At 40.1% G+C, this 24,581-nt stretch overlaps 2 protein-coding genes across 2 annotated transcripts; one reads left to right on the forward strand and one right to left on the reverse strand.

The window, feature by feature from the left end:
- The first annotated feature begins 9,519 nt into the window (after positions 1-9,519).
- LOC139283343 (amphoterin-induced protein 1-like) lies at positions 9,520-11,058 on the forward strand. The gene has a single exon (XM_070903341.1). It carries the CDS (start codon positions 9,520-9,522, stop codon positions 11,056-11,058), a length of 1,539 nt encoding a protein of 512 aa, XP_070759442.1.
- A 4,543-nt stretch (positions 11,059-15,601) lies between these two features.
- Positions 15,602-20,169, reverse strand: LOC139282380 (pepsin A-like). The gene is made up of 9 exons (XM_070902063.1): positions 20,114-20,169; positions 19,284-19,434; positions 19,088-19,205; positions 18,583-18,701; positions 17,564-17,760; positions 17,307-17,423; positions 17,028-17,172; positions 16,847-16,945; positions 15,602-15,727 (listed from the first exon to the last, which is right to left on the reverse strand). Exons 1-9 carry the CDS (start codon positions 20,167-20,169, stop codon positions 15,602-15,604), a joined length of 1,128 nt encoding a protein of 375 aa, XP_070758164.1.
- Positions 20,170-24,581: the final 4,412 nt, after the last annotated feature.

Genomic DNA, 24,581 nt, shown 5'->3' on the forward strand with positions numbered 1-24,581 from the left:
ACAGATGACCTCCAAGAGACCTCTTGGTTCTCAGAAATAGGATAGGATACCTCACCCTCCAATCTAATCCTTTATTTCTTGCTCCTCTCCCAGTTCATTTATTGTTTGTCGGTCAGTAATGATTCAGGTAGTAATTTCATGTATTAAAGTGCCCTCCAGTAGCCTACTAGATTTACTGAGACAGTGAGGCATTGATTAGGCCTCAGCCTCCAAACATGGGGCTCCTGTTGCCACAGTGATCTTCTTCATATACAGTCCATCTCATTGCTCTGCGGAGGACAATGAAATCTGGGCTATTATGGGTGAGGCTACTCTACTGAAGGAGCGAGCATGGAGCTGTTAGGTCCTAGGTGTTTTTTCATTTGCATTTGTAAGGTTCCCCATGATAATACACATAACATTTGCATTTCATGGAAACCGCGTTTCATGTTTTAATTTGCAGCACCTCTCATGAATTGATTGATTAATCTAGTTCACTAATAGCTTTATTATCATAATGTCACTGGTTAAGTCACCGTGAGAACTGAGGTCTTCTGGTCAAAATATTAAGACCAGTTTGTTGCGTTCAGCCCACATATCAGTGCACTTACTGCATCAGGAACGACCAGTTACGGATGAACAATGGTGAAAGGCACTCGTTACTGTCATATTGCAAACTAAAATATTTATAAAGCTTTATTTTAGAGATTTTAATACCACTGCATAGTAGAGCTGCAATGATTAGTTGGTTAGTCTATTAGTCTATCAAAAATGACCCAAATTCTCTTGTTCCAGCTTCTAAAATGTGCAGATTTTCTGCTTTTGTGACAGTAAAGTGAATATCTTTGCATTGACAAGTAATTTATACCTTCATGATCATTTTTCACTATTATTGACAAAATGATTGATTGACTGATCAAGAAAATTTAAGATTAATTGATAATGAAAATGACATTATGATGTTAGTTGCAGCCCTACTGCATATCACTATGCCACTCTGTCTCTGTGTAAAATGGTATCTTTGTCCACTGTCTCACAATCCAAACACCTTTTACCGTCATACATCACAGTAGTAGAATCTTTTGTAAGCCTATAGTAACCTATGATCTTTTAAACCTGACTGATTACAGGCTAACACCATCTGTCTCTCCCTGTCAATACTTCAAACATGCCTGGACAGCAGAACCTAAGAAAACATGATGCAGTTGGGTGGAGAGATTTAATGGACAGCAATTGCTACTGTTGTCATGGTGAAGATGTATCAAGATGTCTGAGGATAGCTGGGAAATGTACACATGCTTGTGTAACACATAATGCCTTTCCAACAGCATATATGACTAACACAACAACACAAGTATGTGGTGTTTTGTTTTTGTTTTTTGGAGGGGGGGGGGGTTGCGCATTGTGTGAATGTATCTGTCTGTTTTCATCTGTATTCAGGCATGTACACCTGAGTGTGCGTGTGTGTCAGTGTGTGTATCAGGCGTTGACTCATGACAAAAATAGCAGAGTCTTGCTCGGCCGGCAGCACCAATCGCTGCTACCACAAATACAATGGTTTCCATGGCAACCTTGAAAATAGACTCCACGTTCGTACTCAGAAATAGCAAAGGACGCTGCACTAACCCCAGAGAGCCCCTACTGCCAATAATAACTACCCATAGATATGGGCGCACAAATATCAGCCGCACTCAGAAATACAATCACGCCATTACATTTACCAAAACATAATTACTGCAACCTACACAAACAATCAACTCAAATTCATATGCACATTTAGCACGGGTGTGCACCGAGGCATGGGAGAAACATTAACCAGCTTTGTGTTTAACAACATCAAAGCAAAAAGCACAAAGAGATTGTTCAGGCAAGCTCTACAATACCTGCCTACAACTGGAGGAGAGATTCTTTACAAATGTCTAACATACTATTCTAACAGGCACCTGTCATGTCACGTTTTCAGATATCTTGTAAATGTGTTGGAGTGATGTTACTGGAGATAAAGGGTAAAGTGATGAATGTTGCCTTGGAGACACTTGGGGAGGAAGGTTTATATCGCAGCAGATAGTCAAACAGAGAATGGAGGAACAGCTAATACAAAGTGAGTGTGTGTGTATACAGAAATAAGATCGTGTTGGGTTACTCAACATTCACCAGTCTGAATGTTATCATTCCTGAGGTTCATGTATTGTTTGGCATCGGGAATTATACACAATGTTGGATAATATTATGGTGGAACGCATCAGACATTATGAGTCATGTTGTTTTTTCCTGAATCACTGAGCCGCTGGAGAAAAGCTATGCAGTAAAAGTTTCCTTTGGAATTACTTCTGGGCAGGTAGCTGCTGTGATGCAAATGCATGTGGTTCATCGATTACATTAATATGTTTTTGGTAAGATGATGATGTGGTTTCCTCTCCCCAAATATCTCCATTCAGAGGAGTTCAGTCCACTAAATCATTTATTTTTGACATTTCAGTCCTCAGACCTTCATCAGGTTAATTAGTTTTAACCAGAATTTTACCTTAATGAAGGTCTGAGGACCAAAACATGATAAATAAAGCGAGTCCATGTGATTGACGTCGTGCAAGAGCTTTGTCGTAAGTGTTGCAAAACCTCTGAAGTAGAAGCTGATGTCATATCTTATGATAGCAGTTTATGTCAGTATATTTGCTTCATAATAATGCGAAACGAAATGCATGAGGGTGCATTTAGACTGCCATCTTGAGCAGTTAAAATGAGCGTAGGAAGACAACTAAATATAACCCAACAAAAACATTTGTTTTATATCTTTATATCTTACAGAAATCCCATTAGACATTCTTCTCTTAGTCTGTCAGTCGTTGCTGGCATTGAGGCCTGTTCCAAGAAGCAGGTTCACTCAGTTATCTGGATTACTCAGCTTGCTTCAGTCCATGTTTAAGATTCAGTGTTTTTGCTCCAGATAACTCAGCAAACCTGCCAGATGGTGGCAGTGTGTCCACTATATTGGGCGTGTGGTACAGCAGCTGCCTGCTTCACCCACTGTAACAGAGATTACAGTAATATCTCTAACAACTGCCACACATACTTACACACAATTGAATATGCATGTACCTAAAGATAACTGCGCTGCACCAGTGCCGAGCAGAGAGAGGCAAAATGTAAACGAGGAGGATAGATGGAGATGTGGAGATGCAACCACCTGTCCTGGATGTAGAAAACAACTGAACAACAGTTGTGGTACCTTTTCAAGACAAATTCACCTGCACATATGGTTCACATGTACACTCTCGTAGATAAATATATACAGTACAGGCAATACAGACACATAAGACAGGAACATCACACAGGCACACACGGCCACCTGATGATAATTATTCCTTTTACAACAATAAATTTAGGAATTTATTGTTGGATTTCAATGCAGATTTGGATAGTAAAAAAAAACAATAAAGTCTTGTTCAGCTCGTAGTATAATCATGATTATACAGTACCTAACAGTTCTTCTCTAATACAAAGAAACAATACAAATGTTCTTGTTCTTGCTATGTTTATCACACAGAAAGTTTTATCTCTGGGATTTGTTCATCTGTTCTCTCTCTGGCTGTGAAGGAATATCAGTGTGCTACTTTATTAAAAAGAGCCTGAGACTCATTAACTAATGAACCTGTTGCTTGCATGCAGTTTAACCCTTAAGTCCAAAAGAACCTGTTGTGTTGATCTCTAATCTGAATAGTTACTAAAGAATTATATGAAAGCTCTAATTATTTTTTATCATTTGAGGCCCCTGTATATCCTCACAAGCATAATATATGATACGTATCATGGAGGTGAGCAGCAAGCAGCTCTTCTTGAGAAAAGAGGCTGATCTCATTTAGCTGATGGAGTGCTGTGGACTTCCCCTGGAGCTGCACCTCATTTATAATTCACAAGAGGACTGTAAATGTCCTGAGAGCCAAACGCCCGTTCACCAGGCCGCCCGTTCACCTGCTGTCTGATAGTTCCCAATCGAATGCACATCAGGTTGAAGCAGCTTTGTGAACAGGTTGTTGTGACAGAGAGAGGTGAGTTTACATGAATCGCTCAAGAACAAAAAGCACAACTGCCAGCAGACAATAATGACGATTGTGTGTGTGGGAATCCTGCATTCATCAGTGAGAGTCTAACTGTAGAATGAATAATTATGATTTAGCTAAAACAATGAATTTATGAATGTATGAATTTAAAAGATAAGGCGATATGCTCTATTTTTCCATGAAACGACCTAAACCAGCAGTACATTCAGTACTTCCCCAGCCTCTCTGTGGTGTAAATCTTTAAAAGCAGGTCACAAGTACGTACTATTTTAAAAAAAAAAAGGCTCAGCTATTTCCTAAAACAGCTGGGCACTGTAGTTTTTAGCAATGATTACTCAAACAGGAGTAAATAGTCTATTTGTTGGGGATTATTTTCAGCCGTGGATTAATTCACACTTGGTGAGCTAGAGAGTATTGGCAGCAGCAGGATGGTGCATGTGGCATCGACTCAAAACAAACTACAGTGTGTGTGTGTGTGTGTGTGTGTGTGTGTGTGTGTGTGTGTATGTGTGTGTGTGTGTGTGTGTGTGTGTGCGTGCGTTCATCGTAATGAAGGAAGATGTCAGCCAGTGCAACAGTGTGACTCACTGATGTGTTTTTAATAGTTTTTGGATAACAATGGAGCTCCGTGGCGCAAAGGAATAAGCTATATCAGGCTTTGATTACACAATACTTGTAGGATCAATTTCCTGTTGGTTTAGATCTTTTCGTGGAGCCTGGGTATCGCAGCATACTTTGGAATTTTAACTACAGGCCACATTCCTTGCATCATGGCAGGAATGCTCTACATTTGTACTGCAGACGTAGCATACTGTGCTTGTCTTCGTGTGTGTGAGTGTTTCTCACATCTGTGTCACTGTGTCCTAACACTAAAAACACTCGGGTAATGATGGGTAATTACTGCTACAGAGATCCATGTCACATTATTATACAGTAGAGGTTGCAGATGCATTGCGCCTGCACAGCTCGGTCTCAGCAGCACAGCTCCACATCTCGCAGGACCTCAAGTAATCATGATGTATCTCCATATTTGGTCATTTTTATCTTTTCAAATAAATGATTATCGGCTAAATGCTCTTTTGTGGGTCCAGACAATTCTTCTTTGTCATGGACTAAAAAAACACTTAAATTACTTAAAAATTCACAAAGCTTAAAACGAAGCTGTTTTTATTTCATGAAAAAAAATGTAAACAAAATTATTTTTCATTCACAACACAATATGCTATGCTTCACACTTAATGCTCAGCAGCTCCAGCATAACAACAGTTGGATTCAGGCCCTGAAAATAGGGCAGCGCATATGACACATTAATTAAATTAATGCACACACACTGTAGCAGTGTTTGGGATACAGGTATCGATATAAGCTCAAAATGAAAGTGTGTCCTCTCCATTTCTTGTAACTCCACTCCTAAGTCCACAATGTAATACAAACCAATTTGGGAGCGGATGTAAGCGTGGATCCCTGCGGACACCCGGCAAAAAGATGAATGATGATAATATCAGATAATACTCCTCAAGTTACAGCACTCTAGATGAGCTGATCCATATACAGCATCTTCCACAGGGACATTCAGAAAGGTTTTAGTCGATTTCTAATTTGTGAGAGTTTGAGCTTTTCTCATTATCCAAGTTTTGACACCATCCATCACATGGCTGAAACTATCAGTCGTTTTCCATGAGTTGTGTTGTGAATTTTCATTTTATGCTACTTGATGCTTCTACTTCACAGCATTTCAGAGATAAATATTGTTCTTTTCACTTCACTACATTTATTTAACTGCAACTGTTTTTTCAAATTAAGATTTTACACACAAAACACAAGATCGGTCCATAGAATATGATCTATTGTTACAGATGAAAGGTGGTTAAGATTTTCTCCATCCCCGACTAGCTACAATATTGAAGTACCGCTTACATATTAATACATCAATAATAACACTGACAGGAGTCATTCTGCACATTAAGTACTTTTGTTGATACTTTAAGTACATTTTACTAATGTTACTAATACTTCTGTTCTTTTACTTGGAGTATTTTCATTACAGTGGTATTGCTGCTTTTACCAAAGTAAATGTTTTATTATTTTCTTCATGTTTTTATTCATTACTAATGAATATTTTGGTAAATATAATGAAAATGCTCTTTATTTTAACCATCAGTATGACTCTTGACACACAGCAGTCATTTCAGCCTATAAGGACTCCACACAGGTGTTTCAGTTGAAGGTATTGTCCTTCATGTTGTACTTTAATTTTTCGTCTTCAGAAATCAGAAAATCAGAAAGCTCCTGAATGGATTTTTTCAGTGGTCAGAAAGACTTATTTAAATGCTTAGAAGATACTGTATGTTTGACTTTGAGTAATCTGGTTGATCTAACAGGGAAGCAATCGTTTCAGTTTTCACTGCAAGGCCGTGATGACATCTGCTGTTAATTGTCCAAAAGACATCAAGACTTCCCGTCTGTGTTCACTCTCCGGCCTTTTGGCTCCTGTTTCTGATGCCCCTGTTGATTAATGTTATCGGATGTCAAATGAGCCGCTTATATTGTTTATGTTGATTCAAATCAATGTAAATCATATTTTTATGTTGTCTGTACCAGAGTCAGATCCCCACTCAGATAGCCTCTCCTCTCTCTCAGTTGTTCATCTCACCTGCCAAATGTTTCCTTCACCCATCACATGACAATCATTTTACACATGGTGCTCTCATTGCGTGCTTTCTCCACCACCCCCTCCTACCCGTGGCACCCATAGCAACCAGACCTGGGGACCATTTCATGTTCTCATCACTTTTTACGTGAGGGCTTCTGTGTGAGGTGACCTTGTGCTCAGAAGACTGATAACAAGGCATTCAATGTGCGTGAGCTGGATGGTCATCTATCATGCTGACGTCTGCCTCATCGCCCTTTTCACCTTCTTCAGCTTTAGACTCTGTCTCCAATCATGGCCACTGCTCTGCAGCTGTGAAAAACGTCTCTAGTTGCCCTCAGTGAGTTTCCGTCCTCTGGAGATCAACTGGCCTTCTCAGCTGTCCCTTGTTCCCTCATTAACTTCCCAGTATACAGGCCAGTTTTCAGTACCAGGGTGATGCCTTGCTACTGTAGTGGTATACTTCCTGCTACCTGCCTATTGTTTATGTCTTGTCTGCTAATTGGCCTGCTTTGTTCGCCCGATTCTTCCTGTCCGATGCCAGATGTAACCCGCATCATGAACCAAATGAACTGCCTTCAACATTACCTGATGTGTTTGAGTTGTCCTTATTGCTTACAAGTTATCCCAGCTGCCAACTATACAATGAGTGTAGCTGCATTAAAGTGCACACACTGGATAATGTCTAAATGTTCAACTATATCCCAACTATAACAATGAATTACTAACCGGGTAAAGCTGGCATCTGCCCTGCATGGGTTCCAAAAGCTCCAGGCTTTGTTTGTGCCACCAGCTAATTTGTTTGAGAATAAGCACCACTAAAGCACAATATCCTCTGATGTGACCTTACTCTCAGAGGGTCATTTTCAGCTGCAGCAGGCAGCTGTTTTCAGTGAAAAAGCTCTAAAAACCCCACTTTACACTACCTGCTAAGCATCACACAGCACACAGACAACGTTAGTGACTAGCTGGTGAACACAGTGGAGCATTTAGAAACAAAAAAGGCAGATATTTCCCTCTGGAGTTGGTGGAGACCCAATCAGAGATAAAAGAGAGTGAACAGAATGGACAGAAACATAACGTTGCTCCATAACGGCCAGATGTGTAAGTAAGCAACTGTTTGCTAACAAGTTTGACATATCAACTTAAAAGGTGATGATATGTCCATTACCCCCAAGTCACCAAAAAGACCTTCATTGTTTTTGATATTGTGCGTATATGTTGCATATTCCGAAAATAATGTGTTTAATCAAATTACAAAGCTGGGGCCAGGTAGTATTATAATATAGAAAGCTGTACACATTGCACAGAAAGTGGGAGGAACAGGTGATTATTAGGGACCCAGAATCTAATTTTTGGCCCCAGGTTAATCTGGCCATGATTCCTCAGCAACGGCTGAATTTTAATATAGGGCAACTCTAGATGGAACAACCTGCAAACAATAACCAGAATTGGTACAAGAATAATATAATGTAATGACTGTAAAAAAAGGGTTTCATCCAGTTCACAGGACAGGACTCCAAGCTGTTTATGTTAACCACATACTGCATGCTGCTCTGAATTCTCCTTATTGATCCCTCGCACACTGCTGCATGCACATCACGTCCTCTGCTTAAGACTGCTGCAGCTGCAGCTCCCACACACGATGAGCGTTTGCCCTGTCCTTCACCACGGTAATAAGATCAACCAGTAGGAACTGCTTCATCATTAAAGGCGGCACTGCGCTGAATGAGCCATTGCTAGTTAATGCGTCCTTAAAGGGAAGAAAAAATTACACCATCCCCGAGGATTTAGGGGAAAAAAATACATGATGATGATGATGATAATGATGATGAAGACCAACATAATAATCTAATGAGCACTGAGGAGGGAAAAGACAAAAGGGGGCAATCAGCCTTCAGCAGTCCTCCTGCTGGAGGGTTGAAGCTCAAGACGATTCTTCCAGATGTTTACCACACTGCATGGCAACCAGCATCCATGTTTAATGTAGACAGTCTTTAAAAGCTGTAGCTGATTTCAGACACTTTGATGTTGTTATGGCTGTCAGCTTAATAGTAGTGTACTTGAAGGAGGCTGAGGATGAAGTGTGATATCCCACTCATAATGTTGGTCACTTCAAATTCTCCTCTTTAGTGTTTAAAATAGTCGTGTGTCTTATTTCAAGGTAGTGTAAATGAGAGAGAGAGAGAGAGAGAGAGAGAGAGAGAGAGAGAGAGAGAGAGGAAATGGGACACACCCCCTGCTCTGCTGTTCCCTGCGCCCCTCAGATCAGATCAACTATCAGATGGTTGCATTTCATCATCAGTGAAGAACGCAAACGGGCTTTTCCGGTCATTCTCTACGTCCCGATGATAAACAGGAGGAGAGGGTCTGCTGACCGCCGCTGCTGTGTCATCCCCAAGACCGGACTGCTTTTGAAGACTCCCCCTTTTTCTCTTCGGATCTTGAGAACCCGACAAAAGGTAAAGCACTAGCGGGCGGGACACTTGTGCCTGCCGGGACAAATGTCTGTGACACAGTGAGGAGATTTGATGATGGCAACAAACAGAATGTTAATTATCTCTTAGGCTAAATACAGAATGGTTTTTAATTTGATGCCGAGATTAAAAACGCAGTATGACACCCATAACTTTTTGGCCATCTAGTGACCTGGCTGCATTGATGTCGTCATTATCACCTCATATAAAGGAATGACATCACATCTGTCATCTGGATCCTCAGTAAAACGGTGCTGATTTATTGATCTCATTGTACAATGTGTCCTTACAGTCCCATGACTCTCCACTGTGAAGACTAGAGCACATCCAGACTCCTGTAGTTCATAATCCTGACATGATGGGGGGGTCACTCTGGACTTCCCACCATGCCACTGGAGCGGTGTTCAGAAGAAGGAGCTTCATCACAGTTCTACCTCTGGTTTTATTGTTGCCAACCGTGAGAGTCAGTGCACAGTCTATGGGAAGCCCTCTGGACTGCACCAAGACTTGTGTATGCGCCAGCAACATCATCAGCTGTTCCAATATTAATCTAACCAACGCTCCCACTGCTCTTCCACAATATACAGCTGTTCTGGACCTCAGCTTCAACAGCATCACCGGGCTATATGCTGCATGGACCCCCTACAAGCTCAGCAGACTACACAGGCTGCTGCTCAGCCACAACAACCTCACCTTCCTCTCCTCTGAGGCATTCGTGTATGTGACGAAGCTTCGTTACTTGGACCTTTCCTCTAATGGCCTCAGCCTGCTGGATGAGGTCATTTTTGAGCCGCTGGAGCACCTGGAGGTGCTGCTGCTTTACAACAACCGCATCTCTCAGATAAATCGCTTCGCCTTCTCTGGCCTCACCAGCCTCCAAAGGCTCTACCTGAGCCACAACCGGATCGCACGGTTCCCCTTGGAGCTGGTGAAGGAGCGGAGTCGGCTGGAAACTCTTAGACTGCTGGATGTGTCCTCCAACCGAATCAAGGCCCTGCCCCTGCATGAGCTTCAGGCTCTGCCCGCCTGGATCAAGAATGGCCTGTACTTCCACGACAACCCTCTGCCCTGCAGCTGTGAGCTGTATGACGTGGTGGCACGCTGGTACCTTAAGGAGCTCACCCCTGCCACCGACTTCAAGGGCAGCCACACGTGTGTGTTACCAGGCCCGCGGAAAGAGAAAATGGCTTTACTAAACCTGGACAAGGTCTATTTGAACTGCAGCGAGGTCAGAATTATGGATGAAGAAGCCTATCTAGAGCAGTTCCTGGTCCTGGATTGTGACACCAAGCAGAGGGATGTGACGAAGCGCTGGGCGCTGCCGGGAGATATCCCATTGTCTCCAGCATACAAGACTGCCATGATGCGTTCTGACGGCAGCCTCCAGATTGGGCCCTTGAAGGTAGAGGACTCAGGGGTCTACACCTGCTATGCCACCAGTGATTCCTTCAATGAGACGCTGTATGTAACTGTGGTAGTGTTTAATTCCACCACAGGTGGCGGACTGGAGAACCTAAAAACAGCTTACACCACCCTCGTGGCATGTCTGGTCAGTGTCGTGATGGTTCTCATCTACCTCTATCTCACACCCTGCCGCTGCGCTTGTTGTCCAGGTCAGGACCTGGAGAAAAGCGACCCCGGAGACAGCCTCCACTCTTCATCTGTTAGCATCTCTCAGGCACATGAGGAGACAGGGCAAGAAAGAGTGGAAGGCGGAGGCTTCCCCTATAGACATGTGGCCTTCCTGGACCCCAAGGACCAGATGGAGCAGAACGGGAGGTTGAACCCAATAGGTGAGGAAGATGAGGAGTGGCAGGGGGACAACAGGGAGAGAAGGAGGTCTGACGCAGAGTCTGTCAGCTCTGCATGCTCAGATACCCCCATGGTGGTGTAAAAATCAGAGGCACAGCCTGCAAGGTAAGACAGTGATGGCTCCATCCATGTGGCTGCTGTGTGCTTTGAATGTGTGCAAGATTCAAAAGTTAGCATCTTCCAAACAAAGTTAAAGCTTTAGTTGGCTCTCACAGCTGGTGACACTGTTGCAGTAGCATGTACTGTTGATAAAGTCAGTGCAATGTCTCGATAAAAAGCATTTAAAAAACCCCAAAGCATCCTGATAATGCCTAGAAATGTGGTTTAAATGATTTGCGACCTACAATATTTTGATGAATGCCTTTATCTCGTCGTACAGGACTGAAGCTGTTATTTCTGTTACGAAACTTAAATTTTCTGTCTAAAAAATGCTATTTATGCTCCTGTTATTTTCAGTAATGTCACTTTTACTGCAAATTACTGGCTGGCCCTGCAAGAACTTGCTATGCAACATAAGAGTTTGAAAATTTAAAAAAAACACTAACCCTCTACACTTACTTATTACTCAGAGACAAAAAAACAGCATGAAAACATTTTTGATGTTATTCCTCAACTTAGCAGGCTTGTTCTCTCTGCTGGGGATCACTGCACTACAAAGATTAGAGGTTTTAAAGATGTTGGACTGAAGCAGCTGCTTGAAAGAGAAGCTCATTTTTATGCAGAGCTTGCAGAGCTCACTTAATTATTACTGCAAGATGTTTAATATTTATGTTATGTTTTACATTCCTGTGCAGTTCTGTTGGCCTTCACAGGACACGACACTGTAACGATTTCTCTTATGCAATTTTATCTACTTATTATTTTAGATTTGAGTGTGATTTAATGCTCAGTTAATAATGTGTGTTTGCAGTCACTGACCTTCTGTTGAAGTGTTTTTAAATACTGCTTGTATGCAGCTCTATTTCCAGTCATTTTGGATTCAGCATATTTACAGAATCATCAACCCAACTTTTGGTGAGACATTGTACTTTTACTGCAATTCTCTCATAATCATAATTTCTATTAAAGTTAGTTTGAAGTGTTTCTCCATGACAAAAAAATCATAATAACAAAAAGGTTTTGAGATAAACCAGACTTCATCCATTGTTGTGGCAGTTTTTCACAATGACCCTGCAGGTGTTACTGAAACTGATATCCAGTTGTTTACATCAATCTAAATATTACTATTGACTATTAACAGACAAATACATGAAATATCGATTTAAGATGAGCCAGTTATTTCACTCAGTCATTTCATTGCAAGATACTTTCCAGGTGACACTGCAAAAAATATTGAAACACTTCCATAATATATATTATATATATAATATTGTAGAGATCCAGTAGTCCAGAATAATTAGCCTCTAATTGTTAGACAAAGATTTTGATCTCCTGATTGCAACATATCTGGCCCAATATGCATTTATGCTTTTTCTAAAGAGGAAGTTTCTTCATCAGTACATTCACATTAGCTGTGGGGTCTGCAGAGTTATCACAGTTTGTGGTTCGGAAAAACATAAGCTAATGTAATAAGCTCATTCAAAGCTTAAACAAACATTCCACAAATCAACAAAGCCACCCAGCTGTCCACTGGCTGCTGTCCACTGTCTAGCTGCTGCCGCTTTTGTCTCCTGGTGGCAGATTTTAGCCTCAGTTCTTCAGTTTGAACTGTTTAGAAAGGGTTAATCCATTGTCCAAAAAATACTATAATGCCAATTCTAGTTCAGACTGGATACATGACGGTGAGTTCAAATTCCTAAAATAAACAGTGTGAGATTCAGTCTGGTAACATAAATGTACATCTTGCCATATTGGACAGTTAATAGCAGCCAGGAAGCATCGCCTGGGGGAGGCAACTGAGAGCGAGTACCATCTACTGAATGCTTCTGGGCATTAGTGCCCAACCCTGAACAAATCAGCAAATGCCAGCCAGCCAGCCAGCAGTCTCATAAACACAGTCAGAAATAGCAGCTAGTAGTGCAGCCAACACACAGGCTGCCTGACAGAGCTGAAATGTAAATACAGAAGTAGCACTTTTCAAACACGTCTTAATTTTAGTTACTTTGCATAAAATACCTTCAAATTGTTGATGTTAGAGGGTCAAATAGAAAGTTGTTGTCCATACATGGATAGAAATTAGTGGAAAAAGAGTCACGTACAAATGATGTTTTCACAAACTTAAATTTACAGAACATAGTTTAGAGAAATACTAATAATAAAAATAATAAAAATAATAAAATAAAATATGAATTAGTACTCGTGATAAAAACTGAATTGAATTTTCTTGAACTTAACTTGAAATAGCTGATATTTTACTCAACAAATTCAGGCTGCTCATTACAGATCACACACACGTGATAACAGCAAAACACACCAACCCCAGATGAGAGATGTAGCAACATATAGTAAACGTACTTTCAAGAACTATTAGTTGTATCCTTTTCACTTCTCATGGTGTTTTTGCAAGATAGAATAGATGAATCAACACCTTATAGCACTGACCATTGTCATGTTGTGAGTGTGGTCTAACAGCATTATAATGTAGCTTCATCATGAGGAACTTCATTGAATTATATCTCTGAAAAGGGGCACATATCTACTGTATGCTAATGTTGTACATATGTCTTTTTCCTCTGAAAGGTACTTATAACCAAAGACTGCGTTACATGCTGAGAAGTAATAACCTACATGTTCAGTGTTTACAGTCACACCGGTTATATTGTCATTAGTTTAGGTTACCTACTGTGTTTCTCTGTTAAGCCACTGATTTATATTTTAATATATGCAATCCTGTATAAGGACTTGTTGTATTTTATTATTTGTTGTATTATATCTCGTCTATTATCGTATCGCTCCTGTATTTCATAAACTACAAAATGGCAACAAAGAGTGAATGATGTCCACTTTATTCCTGGAAAGTGAATTCATTTAATCTGTCAAACGGAGCTGCAGTTACAGAACTTTTAAAGAATAAAGTTGAAGGAATAGTTTGACATTTTGGGAAATAATCTGCTTTCTTGCAGAGACTTAAATGAGAAGGTTGATACCACTCTTATGTCTGTGTATGAAGCTATAGGCAGCAGCCGGTTAACTTAGCTTAGCATAAAGACTGGAAACAGGGGAAACAGCTAGCCTGGCTCTGTCAGAAGATAACAGAATATCTACCAGCACCTCTGAAGCTGGCTGTAACTTCATATTTACAGTACAAACATGAGAGTGGTGTCAATCCTCTCATCTAACTCTCGGTAAAAAAGTGAACATGCATATTTTTCAAGGATGTTGAACTTTTCCTTTAACTCCAGAGCGCTTCAGATGTGACAGAACAGATATGATGATGTCTGTTGAGGCAAAGATCAGGCTTCAGTCGGCCAAGTTAACATGGAGCTGGTTCAGTTTCTGTATTACTCTAATGACACAGCCTTGTTCACTTGAAAGGGTGAAATGGGAGACCAGCTCACTGGAGCAGAAACTGTTCACCCAGGGAGACGTATTTATTGCACCTGTCCCTCAGACTTACTTTCTTCTGGCAACATTCAGTATTGCTGGCTTTTCACCCTTATTTGGGTTGTTGACCACAGGATCTCCCTGAGCAGAGTGAGCACTCTGGTCTGTAACCACTCTCCTCTTCCTGTTTCTGTCCAGGACATTATTTTGGCCTCAACATGCTACATCACATTTCTTCATGTGACAGGAATTGTGTGCAGGATCATTATTTAAAGGAGTTCACTTTTTGTATAGACGCTGGTCAGTCTTTCTGACACATGCTGCAGTGTGAAACCTCACCTGCTGTCCTGCAACTCCTCTGCAGGATGAATGATTGAAGAGGTCCGCAGGGACGTCCACGCTCCCCGTTTCAGTAGCTGCTGTCTCATGTTACCATGTTTACCAGCCAGGTGTGTGTAACTACCACTAACCATTGGCTGTATTGAATTCAGAGTTTAAAAGCATTTCATAATTAAAATGTTGAATGGGAATAATTGCTGAAATAAAAGTGTTCACAGGAGGTACTGACAGGGTTAATGATAGCTCATCTGAGTGTCGATGCACGTGTTAAAAATGGAAAAGAGCTGAATGACACATCCCTGTTAGATATTAAACCACAGATTATAATTAGAACAAATGCAGCGGCCTAAAGAAAATCTCAGATCACTGAACATCACAGACACAGATGGCATGAATATGAGCCAGCGTCCGTTGACAATGAATGACTGGCATTTGGTTCTGTGTTTTAGAGGCTGAATTCTAAGTAAGATGACTCATCCTCTCCTCAGGCCCCTCCCAGGAGAAACACATGAATGGTGGAATGACTGAATGTGCAGCTCAGTGAGTCCCCTGCCATCTAGTGGCCACCAAAACACACATCCTTAACGGAGCAAAACATTTGGGGTTTATTCTCACCTTTACAGAATAATCTAGGAAGACTTTACAGGCATTTGAATTCCTCCTTTACAGCAAACACATGCTGACTTTAAGGTCTGACAGGCAGTATTTTATTAGTCAAAATAAAAAGTAAATTACTTTCTACATATCTCAGGCTCACCAATGGCTAATATCATTTTCAACTGACCCCAGCTCTTCACATGGATTCACACCGCCTGAGCAAAGCCCACCATGTTGTTGCTGATGTCAAAGGCCGTGTAGAACTGCCGCATGAAGACCTCGCCCAGGATCCAGGGGCCAGGTGCAAACCCTGTTGTGCACCCAGAGGCAGACTGAGGACAGAGGACAGACACCAGATCAGCTTCATCACCTCAGAGAGCTTGAGTTACTTATTGACTTATTGGTACCACTTTTTCAAATTTATATCATTTATAAATGATATGCACATACGACCACCTCTGTCAATAGAGTAACCTTTGTTTATTCCAGCCTTCTTTGCACTGCCATGCACTCTGCACCGCAGTAAATCCTTTGTGAAGGTTATGATGTTCACTTTTTGTTGAGACTGTTTTCGAGAGGTCTTGATTCGACTGTATGATCATCATGAAGGATGTAGTTTGTGGTGCTGCTGAACTGTACTGCATTATACAGAGAGGTGTTTCTGTTATTTAGTTTAGCCTTATTGATATAAATGATGTGGACAAAATAATAGAAACACCTGTCAGTATAACGCAGCAGGATTTTTGGCAGGACTGTTGTATTAGAATGTATTTGTTTTGACAATATATACAGGCCTTACTTGCCTGTATATGATAGTACTGTATGTTTATGTTTGCTTATATTTGTTTAGCTTTGACATTTCTGTTTAGCTATGTGTGTCTTTATCATCCTGTAAAATTGATTGCTCTGTGTTTAAGCATATTGAGATTTTCTCTGTGAAAAACCCTGTTAGCTGGTGTTTATCCTCTTTCAACAGAACATGTCTGTCTTTTAGCTAACTCTTTAATTCCTCAATAAGACCATCGCTTCTGGAAGAGCTGCAGAACATCCAGCCCATAATCTGTTTATTATTCATGTCAGTAATTCAGGGTTATGGATTTATCTATTTATAATTAGCCATCAAGTCTGGAGTTGTAAATATTATAACAGCTTGTTAATATATAGATATTTATTTATTTATATATATTTATTTTTCAGAAGGTAATCGATTGAATTGGTCACTGTAGGGGTTGTCCTGATGACTTAAAGAGCTAAAAAGACAAAGTTTTACTGGAGGAAGATACACATTACCCAAAATAATTTCTACAACCCAATAGTTTTCAATATTAATGAATTATTAAAGTTCTATAAAGCAAACATTGCTCCTGACAAAATAAATTGTTTATTAACAGTGATAAAGCCATTAGTTACACTTAGTATGTACCATATATCACACTGCTTAAAACACAAACCTTCATGACATAGGCTGATGGAGGAAGAGCGAAGCTGTAGCCGTTGATGTTGAACACAATGTCTGGCAAGAGATTTGTGCTGCTGCAGGTCACAAGACCCTGTGAGACGGAGATGCAAAATGTCAAACAGTTCACTGAACATATTTAATATTATGCTTATTAACATTCAAAACACACTCACTTCACCATTCTGATTGGTAGAGGCTCCCAACCAGCCATTGATGTTGTTAATGTCTTGGCCGGAGCCAATGATGACAGAAGTACCAGAGTCCACTGTTGCTTCACAGCTTGCAGAGCACGCCACGGTGTTCCCGTTGATGGTGATGCTGCAACAGGAAGCATCATGAGAAATGCATCCATCACAAACATCACAGACAATAAAGTGAAGTGGCCAACTTGTTTAAAACACAACATGGACATTTAAATCTATTGTGAGGATTTATGGAGAAAAGGAAACTACCTTTGTATAAGGATGTTCCAGTAGTTAGTGGCATGATACAGCGGGATCCACTTTATGCTTCCAGTGTAATATGATGGATCTGTTCCTCCCAGAATGAACATGCTTCCCTCTACAGAACTGGAGGCACCCAGATGTTTTTAAGAAAATGAGAACTGCATCATTCGTAAAAACACCATCTTGTGCACGAGAAAGTAAGTACTTAAACACCTCATTTGTGTTTGATGTACAGAATTATTTCTCTGTCCGTAAGAGTTCACCTGCTCAGGTACATGGAGAACATGTTCTGGGGGATTTTGCCCTGGTTCCACATGTTGTCAAATATAGGTGGGCCTCCCTCAAGTGCCATGCCAGGGAAGGCCAGACCAAGAACCCCATCCCAGGGCACGAACATCAGGAAAATGTCCTCTGTTTCAGTGACGCCAAAGATCTGGTGCTCCACGTAGAGGTCACTTATCTGATAGACAAAGTTTGATATCAGCTTTTATAGCTTTTAGGAAGTGCACACTGGAAAATGTTATAGGAAACACATCACGTAGTGCATGGTATATACAGTACATGGTGTATGTCACCACCGTAGTGGAAGAAGTATCCTTTACTGAAGTAAAAGTACTGATAGATTAAGTAAAATAATTCATTCAAAATCCTACTTAAGTAAAATTACAGAAATATCATCAGAAAAATGTACTTTAAGTATAAAACTACTTGCTCTGGGAATTATATATATATATATGTTTTACATTATTTGATAGTTATTACTGATACATCAATGCATAAGTAGCAGTCGAGGTGGAGCAAATTTTAACCACTGAAAATTTGGTGTTTCCATCCAGTGGTTACAAACCTGGGGATCGGCCCTCCAAATGTTCACAAGATTAATCTGAGGGGTTGTGAAATGATTGATGGGAAAACAAAGGTGGTCTGTAAATCTTTTCATTTCTGTGAAATATTTAAAAATTGTACCTCTTTGAGCCTCCAGTAGTTTGATACTTTGATGAAACCATGTGAGAAGAAGTCTAGAGCAACTCATAATGATGAAAAAGGTTGGTAACCACAGGTTTCATCTTCAACAATGTATTGTTTATAGGTACTTTTAATGTGCTATAATGTAAAATATTAATCTGGAAAAATAACTAGTAATTGTATTTGTCAAATAAATGTTGTAAAAAGTAGCATGAAATGAAAAAAGTAAAGTCAAAATTGTACTTAAATACAAAAGTACTTTCCACCACCTGGTCAGCAGTTGGTCAAGAATGCATTATTAATGTTTTATCCTCACCTTTATGGTGTCATATCCGGTACTCCCTGATGCAAATCCACTATTGTATGAGATGTAGAAAGGCTTTGTGCCGGCCTGAAAAGTGGACGATGCTGAGCTGTTGAACTTTGAGTGATGGCCTGGTGACAGACAGACAGACAGTACATTTCATTACTTTTTACTTCATACACAAAGACATCCTCTGCTACAGAGACTTCAAAGAATTCAGGAATATTGTAATTGTCCCAAAAAATATTCCATTATAAAAGCCCATTATAATTTCCCAGAGAACAAAGTGACATATTCAAATGATGCTTGTTTTTATCCCACCAACAGTCCAAAACCAGGAGATCTTCACTATCACATATGACAAATGAAAGCTTCAAATCCTCATATTTGAGAAGCTGGAACCCGCAAATGTTTGGCAGTTTTAGTTGAAAAATGTCTGAAACAATAAATCGATTGGTGGCCTGCTACATACTGTATGTGGGATCATCACTATATTATTATACACTATTATACTCACTACAAGCAGTGCTGGTGCAACTGATGGAGGGAACCCACAGATCAGAGGAGCCGGTGTCAAAGAGAACTTTAAAGAGCTGAGGTGGAGTCCCAACGCCAATCACTCCATAGTATGTGACCTTTGTCCAAAAATAACAGTATTTTGTTAAAGCATGTATTGCACAGGGCAGAGTATACAGTGGTCACATGCTACTTACATCTGGGTCAAAGGCCATGGGCACCACACTCTGCTCATTCCTGGGGAGGAACTTTGCTGCAGGGTTGTATGGAAACTTCCTCCTGTACTCTTCAAACAGGCCTCTCGCCTCCAGCAGCTGCCTGGCCGACTTCCCTCTCTTCAGGGGAATCCTGAGCAGACAAACTGGCCCCATTAGCACCTCATAAATGCTGCGACACAGCCATTATTTCAGCTGATCTGAGAGCTTACAGTCACAAACATTTCTGAGAATATGTCAGACCTCATAACTTATCCTAAAAAGGAGCTTCAGCCTGGGAGAGATTTAGGAAAAATCTTCTGAGCTACAAAATGTCAACAACTTGTGGTGTGTTTGATCATAAATGGCTGCATTTATATAGAGCTTTTATCCACAGCTCGAGGCCTTCAAGCCGCAATATTCATTACATCCTACACAATACAACAGAATCAGAGCACTGAGCAAACAGCATACTGACAATTTTAGTTTTCTTAAAGCCTCTCCAGTGGCAGGGATAAAATGTGACCACCAAAAAGTACATCCTGCTTCCTTATCTCCATCTTAACAATGTTGTCTACTCGTGGAATAAAATATAGATGAAGACGGCACTTCGACAAAAAACGCAACCTGACATTATACGAGAATTCGACATATCTGGCGAAGGATTTAATTATTTTAAATACATTTTAAATAATTTAATCTCAGAGAGCATCATTATTCTATTCTAAATGTCACCCCTGGAGCTAACTCTAAATGTTATAGTCTATTGTATGTTAAAAAGATTATTTTAATTTTAGTGATTTAAATAAATGTACGTTTGTTGTTTCTCTTACCTGAGAAGACCCTGTGAGACCGCCAACAAGCCCAGCAACACAAAGGCAGACTTCATTATTTCCAAAGTGACCCAAGAAAGGTCTCATGCACAAGAGCAGGTGGTGTTTATATATATATATGTATATACATAGAGGTCAAAACTCGTCTAAACTCCTCCTTTTTATTGTAACAACTGAACTGATAAGAAACCACTTTACAGAGTATCGAATGAGTGATTTCAGATAAAGGACACAAAAGAAGCTGACCACGTTTTTCCTAATGCCCTTTAATCTAATGTCAACCAAGGTAGTGCTGAGAATATAATTTAAGTTTACTCAGGTCTTTATTAACAACTTTAAACATTGAATGTCAACACACGCAGCTGAAATAAAATAAACAGTAATGTGTTGATGGATTGTGGAATATAAATTGCTAAATAATGCTTTACCTTTTCTTTTGAACGTTTCTATTCAACTTCTGTTAATTATTTATCCAAAGGAACTGAATAATCAAAATAACTTCTTAAGCCTGAAACTACATTAAGATAAATGATGCCAAAATGCTATTTTATATATGTGTATATATATATTTTTTAACAATAAAATATTTTATTAACATTTTTTGACCATGTAAAGTTCAGATACATTTACATTTGCGCACATTGTGTCAAAGATCTCTGAGTTAGAAATCTCTATTTTACACCAACATGAATAAACCTTACTGATGAAAACATAAACTTCTACAACTTAATTAAACTATTTGATTTAGTTGTATGGTGTTAAAAGGCCGATCAATCAGCTTGAGAGTGTTGCAGGAAGTCCAGTTCTGCTTTTAAGTTTTAGGTGGTGGTGGATTTTTAATACAGTGCAAATATAATTGATTGAACTAAAAAGGGGTCTCCCTACATCAGGCTTTGAAGGTTCCATGTACAACATCAAGTTTACTTTATCACACAGTTTAAGTGCTCCCTTCGTTTGATATAGTTGGTTTTATAAGCGGTGAAAGTTGCAGGTGAGGTTTGACCCTCGTGATCGAAAAACAGCGCGTCATCTGGGCTGCTGACTTCACTTTTTAATATAACGTATTTCTGCAGGGGTGGACAATCTCTTAGAAATCTAAAATCAGAATAAATATCTTCTCTTTCTGTGTCACCATACACCAAACTCCTTCTCACATCGAGGGGTGTTTCAACAGATGTAAAGTATTACTGGCTTGTAAAGGTAAATGCCTGTAGACTTAGTTATTGACATTAGAAGATTAATGCCTCATAATGTCAACCATGCATCAACTGGATAAGCTTATCACATTACTTATAATAAACACTGATACTGTATCTTTCCACTCTCCAGACACGTCTTCTGTTCATGTTCTCTGGTTGTTTAATATCACTCCATCCAACTCTGCCCTCTAGAGGACTGAGAGTCTAAAAACCAGAGCAGACAAATACATCCTGTCATTTCAAAATCTGTAAATACTCAAACACAGTCTCACTGAAACAGGATGGAAAGACGACACAATGTCAGAATTGTCAGTTTCAAGCCTTTATTCAAGCACAGATCAAATGCCTTTTACATTATTAACATAATATACAGAAGGTATAAATATGAGGTGTAAATTTAAATAGTACTCACCAAGGCAAAGCTTCTCGTGTCTGATGAATTCCTTGAATGCGCAACAGAAGTACACTCATAACTTCAGAGTTCACTGAAGCTCTGTAGAGCTCGTTCAGTCACACTGCAGCTAAATGTGAGTCTCTTCAAAGAAGAGTTTTATTCCTCGCCTCCATACTGAGGCGAACACCTGAAATACTCAACATTTCAATTATGAACAGCTCGTATTCAAAACATGTTTAGGCACTGTTTAATCCAGAAACTTTCAAAAGGTAAAAAGAAAGGCATTTTCTTAAAGAGACTATACAGCATCAAGAGAATATTTTAAAAAGTGATTAAATTTTGACTCAACAACTCATCACACAAATAAGACATACACAGTAAATACAGACTGGTCAAACTGTGTCAAGTATCAAAACTCTGGCTCATGGTCAGCTTTCTATCGGAGTCTTATGCTTTTCTAAAGCAAAGAACGTCCTTGAGTTTGTTGTGACTGGAGGGTAAAACCAGGCGCTGAACTAAGAACAGTGAAGTAGGCGCTGACTGCGCTGCCAAAACTTTGTAGCCAACAAGTATTAACTAAAATCTAAACTTCTTTGAAAGACCTCAGTCGCTCTTATGGTTCGATCAGCGTGTCATCGATTTACTAACCTTCATGGCCCTGATTCCCCTGTGAGCTCCCCCAGACTCCAGTGTGAATTCCCCTGTTTCTAGTTTTTAGCTTCAGGCACATTTACAGTATAACTGCCGTCAGAGCTCCTCCATATACAGTAAAAACACCCTTACTATTCATGTCAGCATCTTCAATCAAAAGAATTACACTCTGGCACAATTTGTATTAACAAAATTATGAACTTGACATCGTAGCACAAAGTTTACATATCTGACATACCACTGTATGACAAATGATACCACTTTCATTAACCCAGAGGAGTTTATTCACTGCCTGTTTGACACCCGTCATAATAACCACTGATGATGACTCCTGTTCTCATCATGTGTGTTCTCCTACTGAAGAGTGATTACAGGTCATCTGAACCTTTTCTTCTCTTCATCACGCCTCCTCCTCTCAGTGCAAATAAGGCCATTAAACAATAATTTCATTAATTTTCAAACACTGAAACAGCTGATTTACGTTCTCAACATTACATTCATTTTGCAAATGATGTGTTAGTGACTCTGAGACAGTGAGAATTTGGCCTCATGTTTCTACCTTTTGACATTCAGCCATGACCAGTGGTGGAAGGTAACTGAGCACATTTACTTTAGTCTACTTAAGTACAATTGTTTGGTAATTTACCTGAGTATTCTCAATGTTCCTTTATACTTCACGACATTTCCGGGGGAATATTGTACTTTTTACTCCGCTACATTACTCTGACAGCTATAGTTGCTGGTTACTTGGACAACTAAGATCATACAAAACATGTGATCATCTAATAAAATATACTGTATCATCATTAAACAGTATACAGTAGTAAAAATTAGCTCCACGTCGACCAGCTACAACATTAAAAGCTGTCTACGTGTTAATGCAGCAGTAATAATAATCCAATAATAAAATATAAAACTCTCAAATGAGCCATTCTGCATTACTAACTTTCTTGAGTGTTTCTACATTGTGGTATTGCTCCTTTTACTTCTTCCAACACTGTGACTATGACTCACTTGTGTAGCTGCCTTTGTTGTTGAGATGTACAGTGTTAGCTGCATGAATTGCTGGTGCATTTGGGACCAACACTGCAAAATTATTTCAAGGCAGCAAAAAGGAACAGTAATCCTTCAGTAAGTAGACCCTCAGCAGCACTGACTGAAAGATACTGACTGGATGTTTGCTTAACATGACAAACTAAGACCTCATCATTTTTGTCTTTCTCTTCTCATTAATTTGTATTTACTTGAGGGACATTACATTTTTAGTATTTTTTGTTATCTTTTCACCCTCTAACCAGCCTTTAAACAGGACGTGTTGTGTAGTAGTCTAAAACATTTTAATACGTACCCATGTCAGTAGTTGAGGCCATCTTAATACTTTACCTGTGGAACAGCAGCAGGTGCAGACAGGACGAGACTCAAACCTGTCACAGCGCCAGGAGACCTTGAATCCCAGCTGTGGCACCGTGTGGACACCCGAAGCTGCAGGGAAGCTGCTCAGGTGCCTCTAGTTTGGAGATGAAGCAGCGATGAGCAGGAACAGCGCTGTCTTGATACACATCCTGCAGCAGATTCTGAGTCAACGACAGCAGGAAACTCTTCGTTCTGCTTTCATATGCAGTCGCAGGCACAGAATCTTTTTGTGTTTTAAAGTGTGTAAATCAGACCAACATATCAACTAAAGTTTAGGATTCCCTGCACAGGAAACCTTTTCTCTTCTGTTGCGTTTCCTTTCCATTTTACGGCAAATAAAGCAGATGTCTGTCTCACCGTCTCAACCTCTGCTCCGACACAGGGTGAGACACGTTTTGAAGTCTGGCCCTATAGCACAGAGATCTTCTTCAAAGCTCCAATGCAAGAACAACAAGCAACTACACAAATGAACACTGCTCCTTCTCGAGCTGCTGCAGATGCTGAACCAATACTGTGTTGCTGCTGGAGCCAGATGAGAAAGGAGGAAGGCCGGGGACCTTCGAACGTTGCTGTGTCTCCGCTGAGAGGCTGCCAGATGGAGACGACCCCGCCGATTTTGGCAGAACTTGTCGAGTTCTCAGCCACACCTCCGGCCAAACAGGCCAGAGGCGACTGAGCAATAAGCCACATATCTGAAGAGACACAGTGACTCTAGATTTGCCTTTGCGGACGGACTGAAAAAGGTATTCTAGTACAGCCAAATTTCAAAAGAGGTCATTCAACAAATGATGATCAACAAAATGAAAACACA

This window comes from Enoplosus armatus, chromosome 3 (genome assembly GCF_043641665.1).
Source record: "Enoplosus armatus isolate fEnoArm2 chromosome 3, fEnoArm2.hap1, whole genome shotgun sequence".
NCBI lineage: Eukaryota > Metazoa > Chordata > Actinopteri > Centrarchiformes > Enoplosidae > Enoplosus > Enoplosus armatus.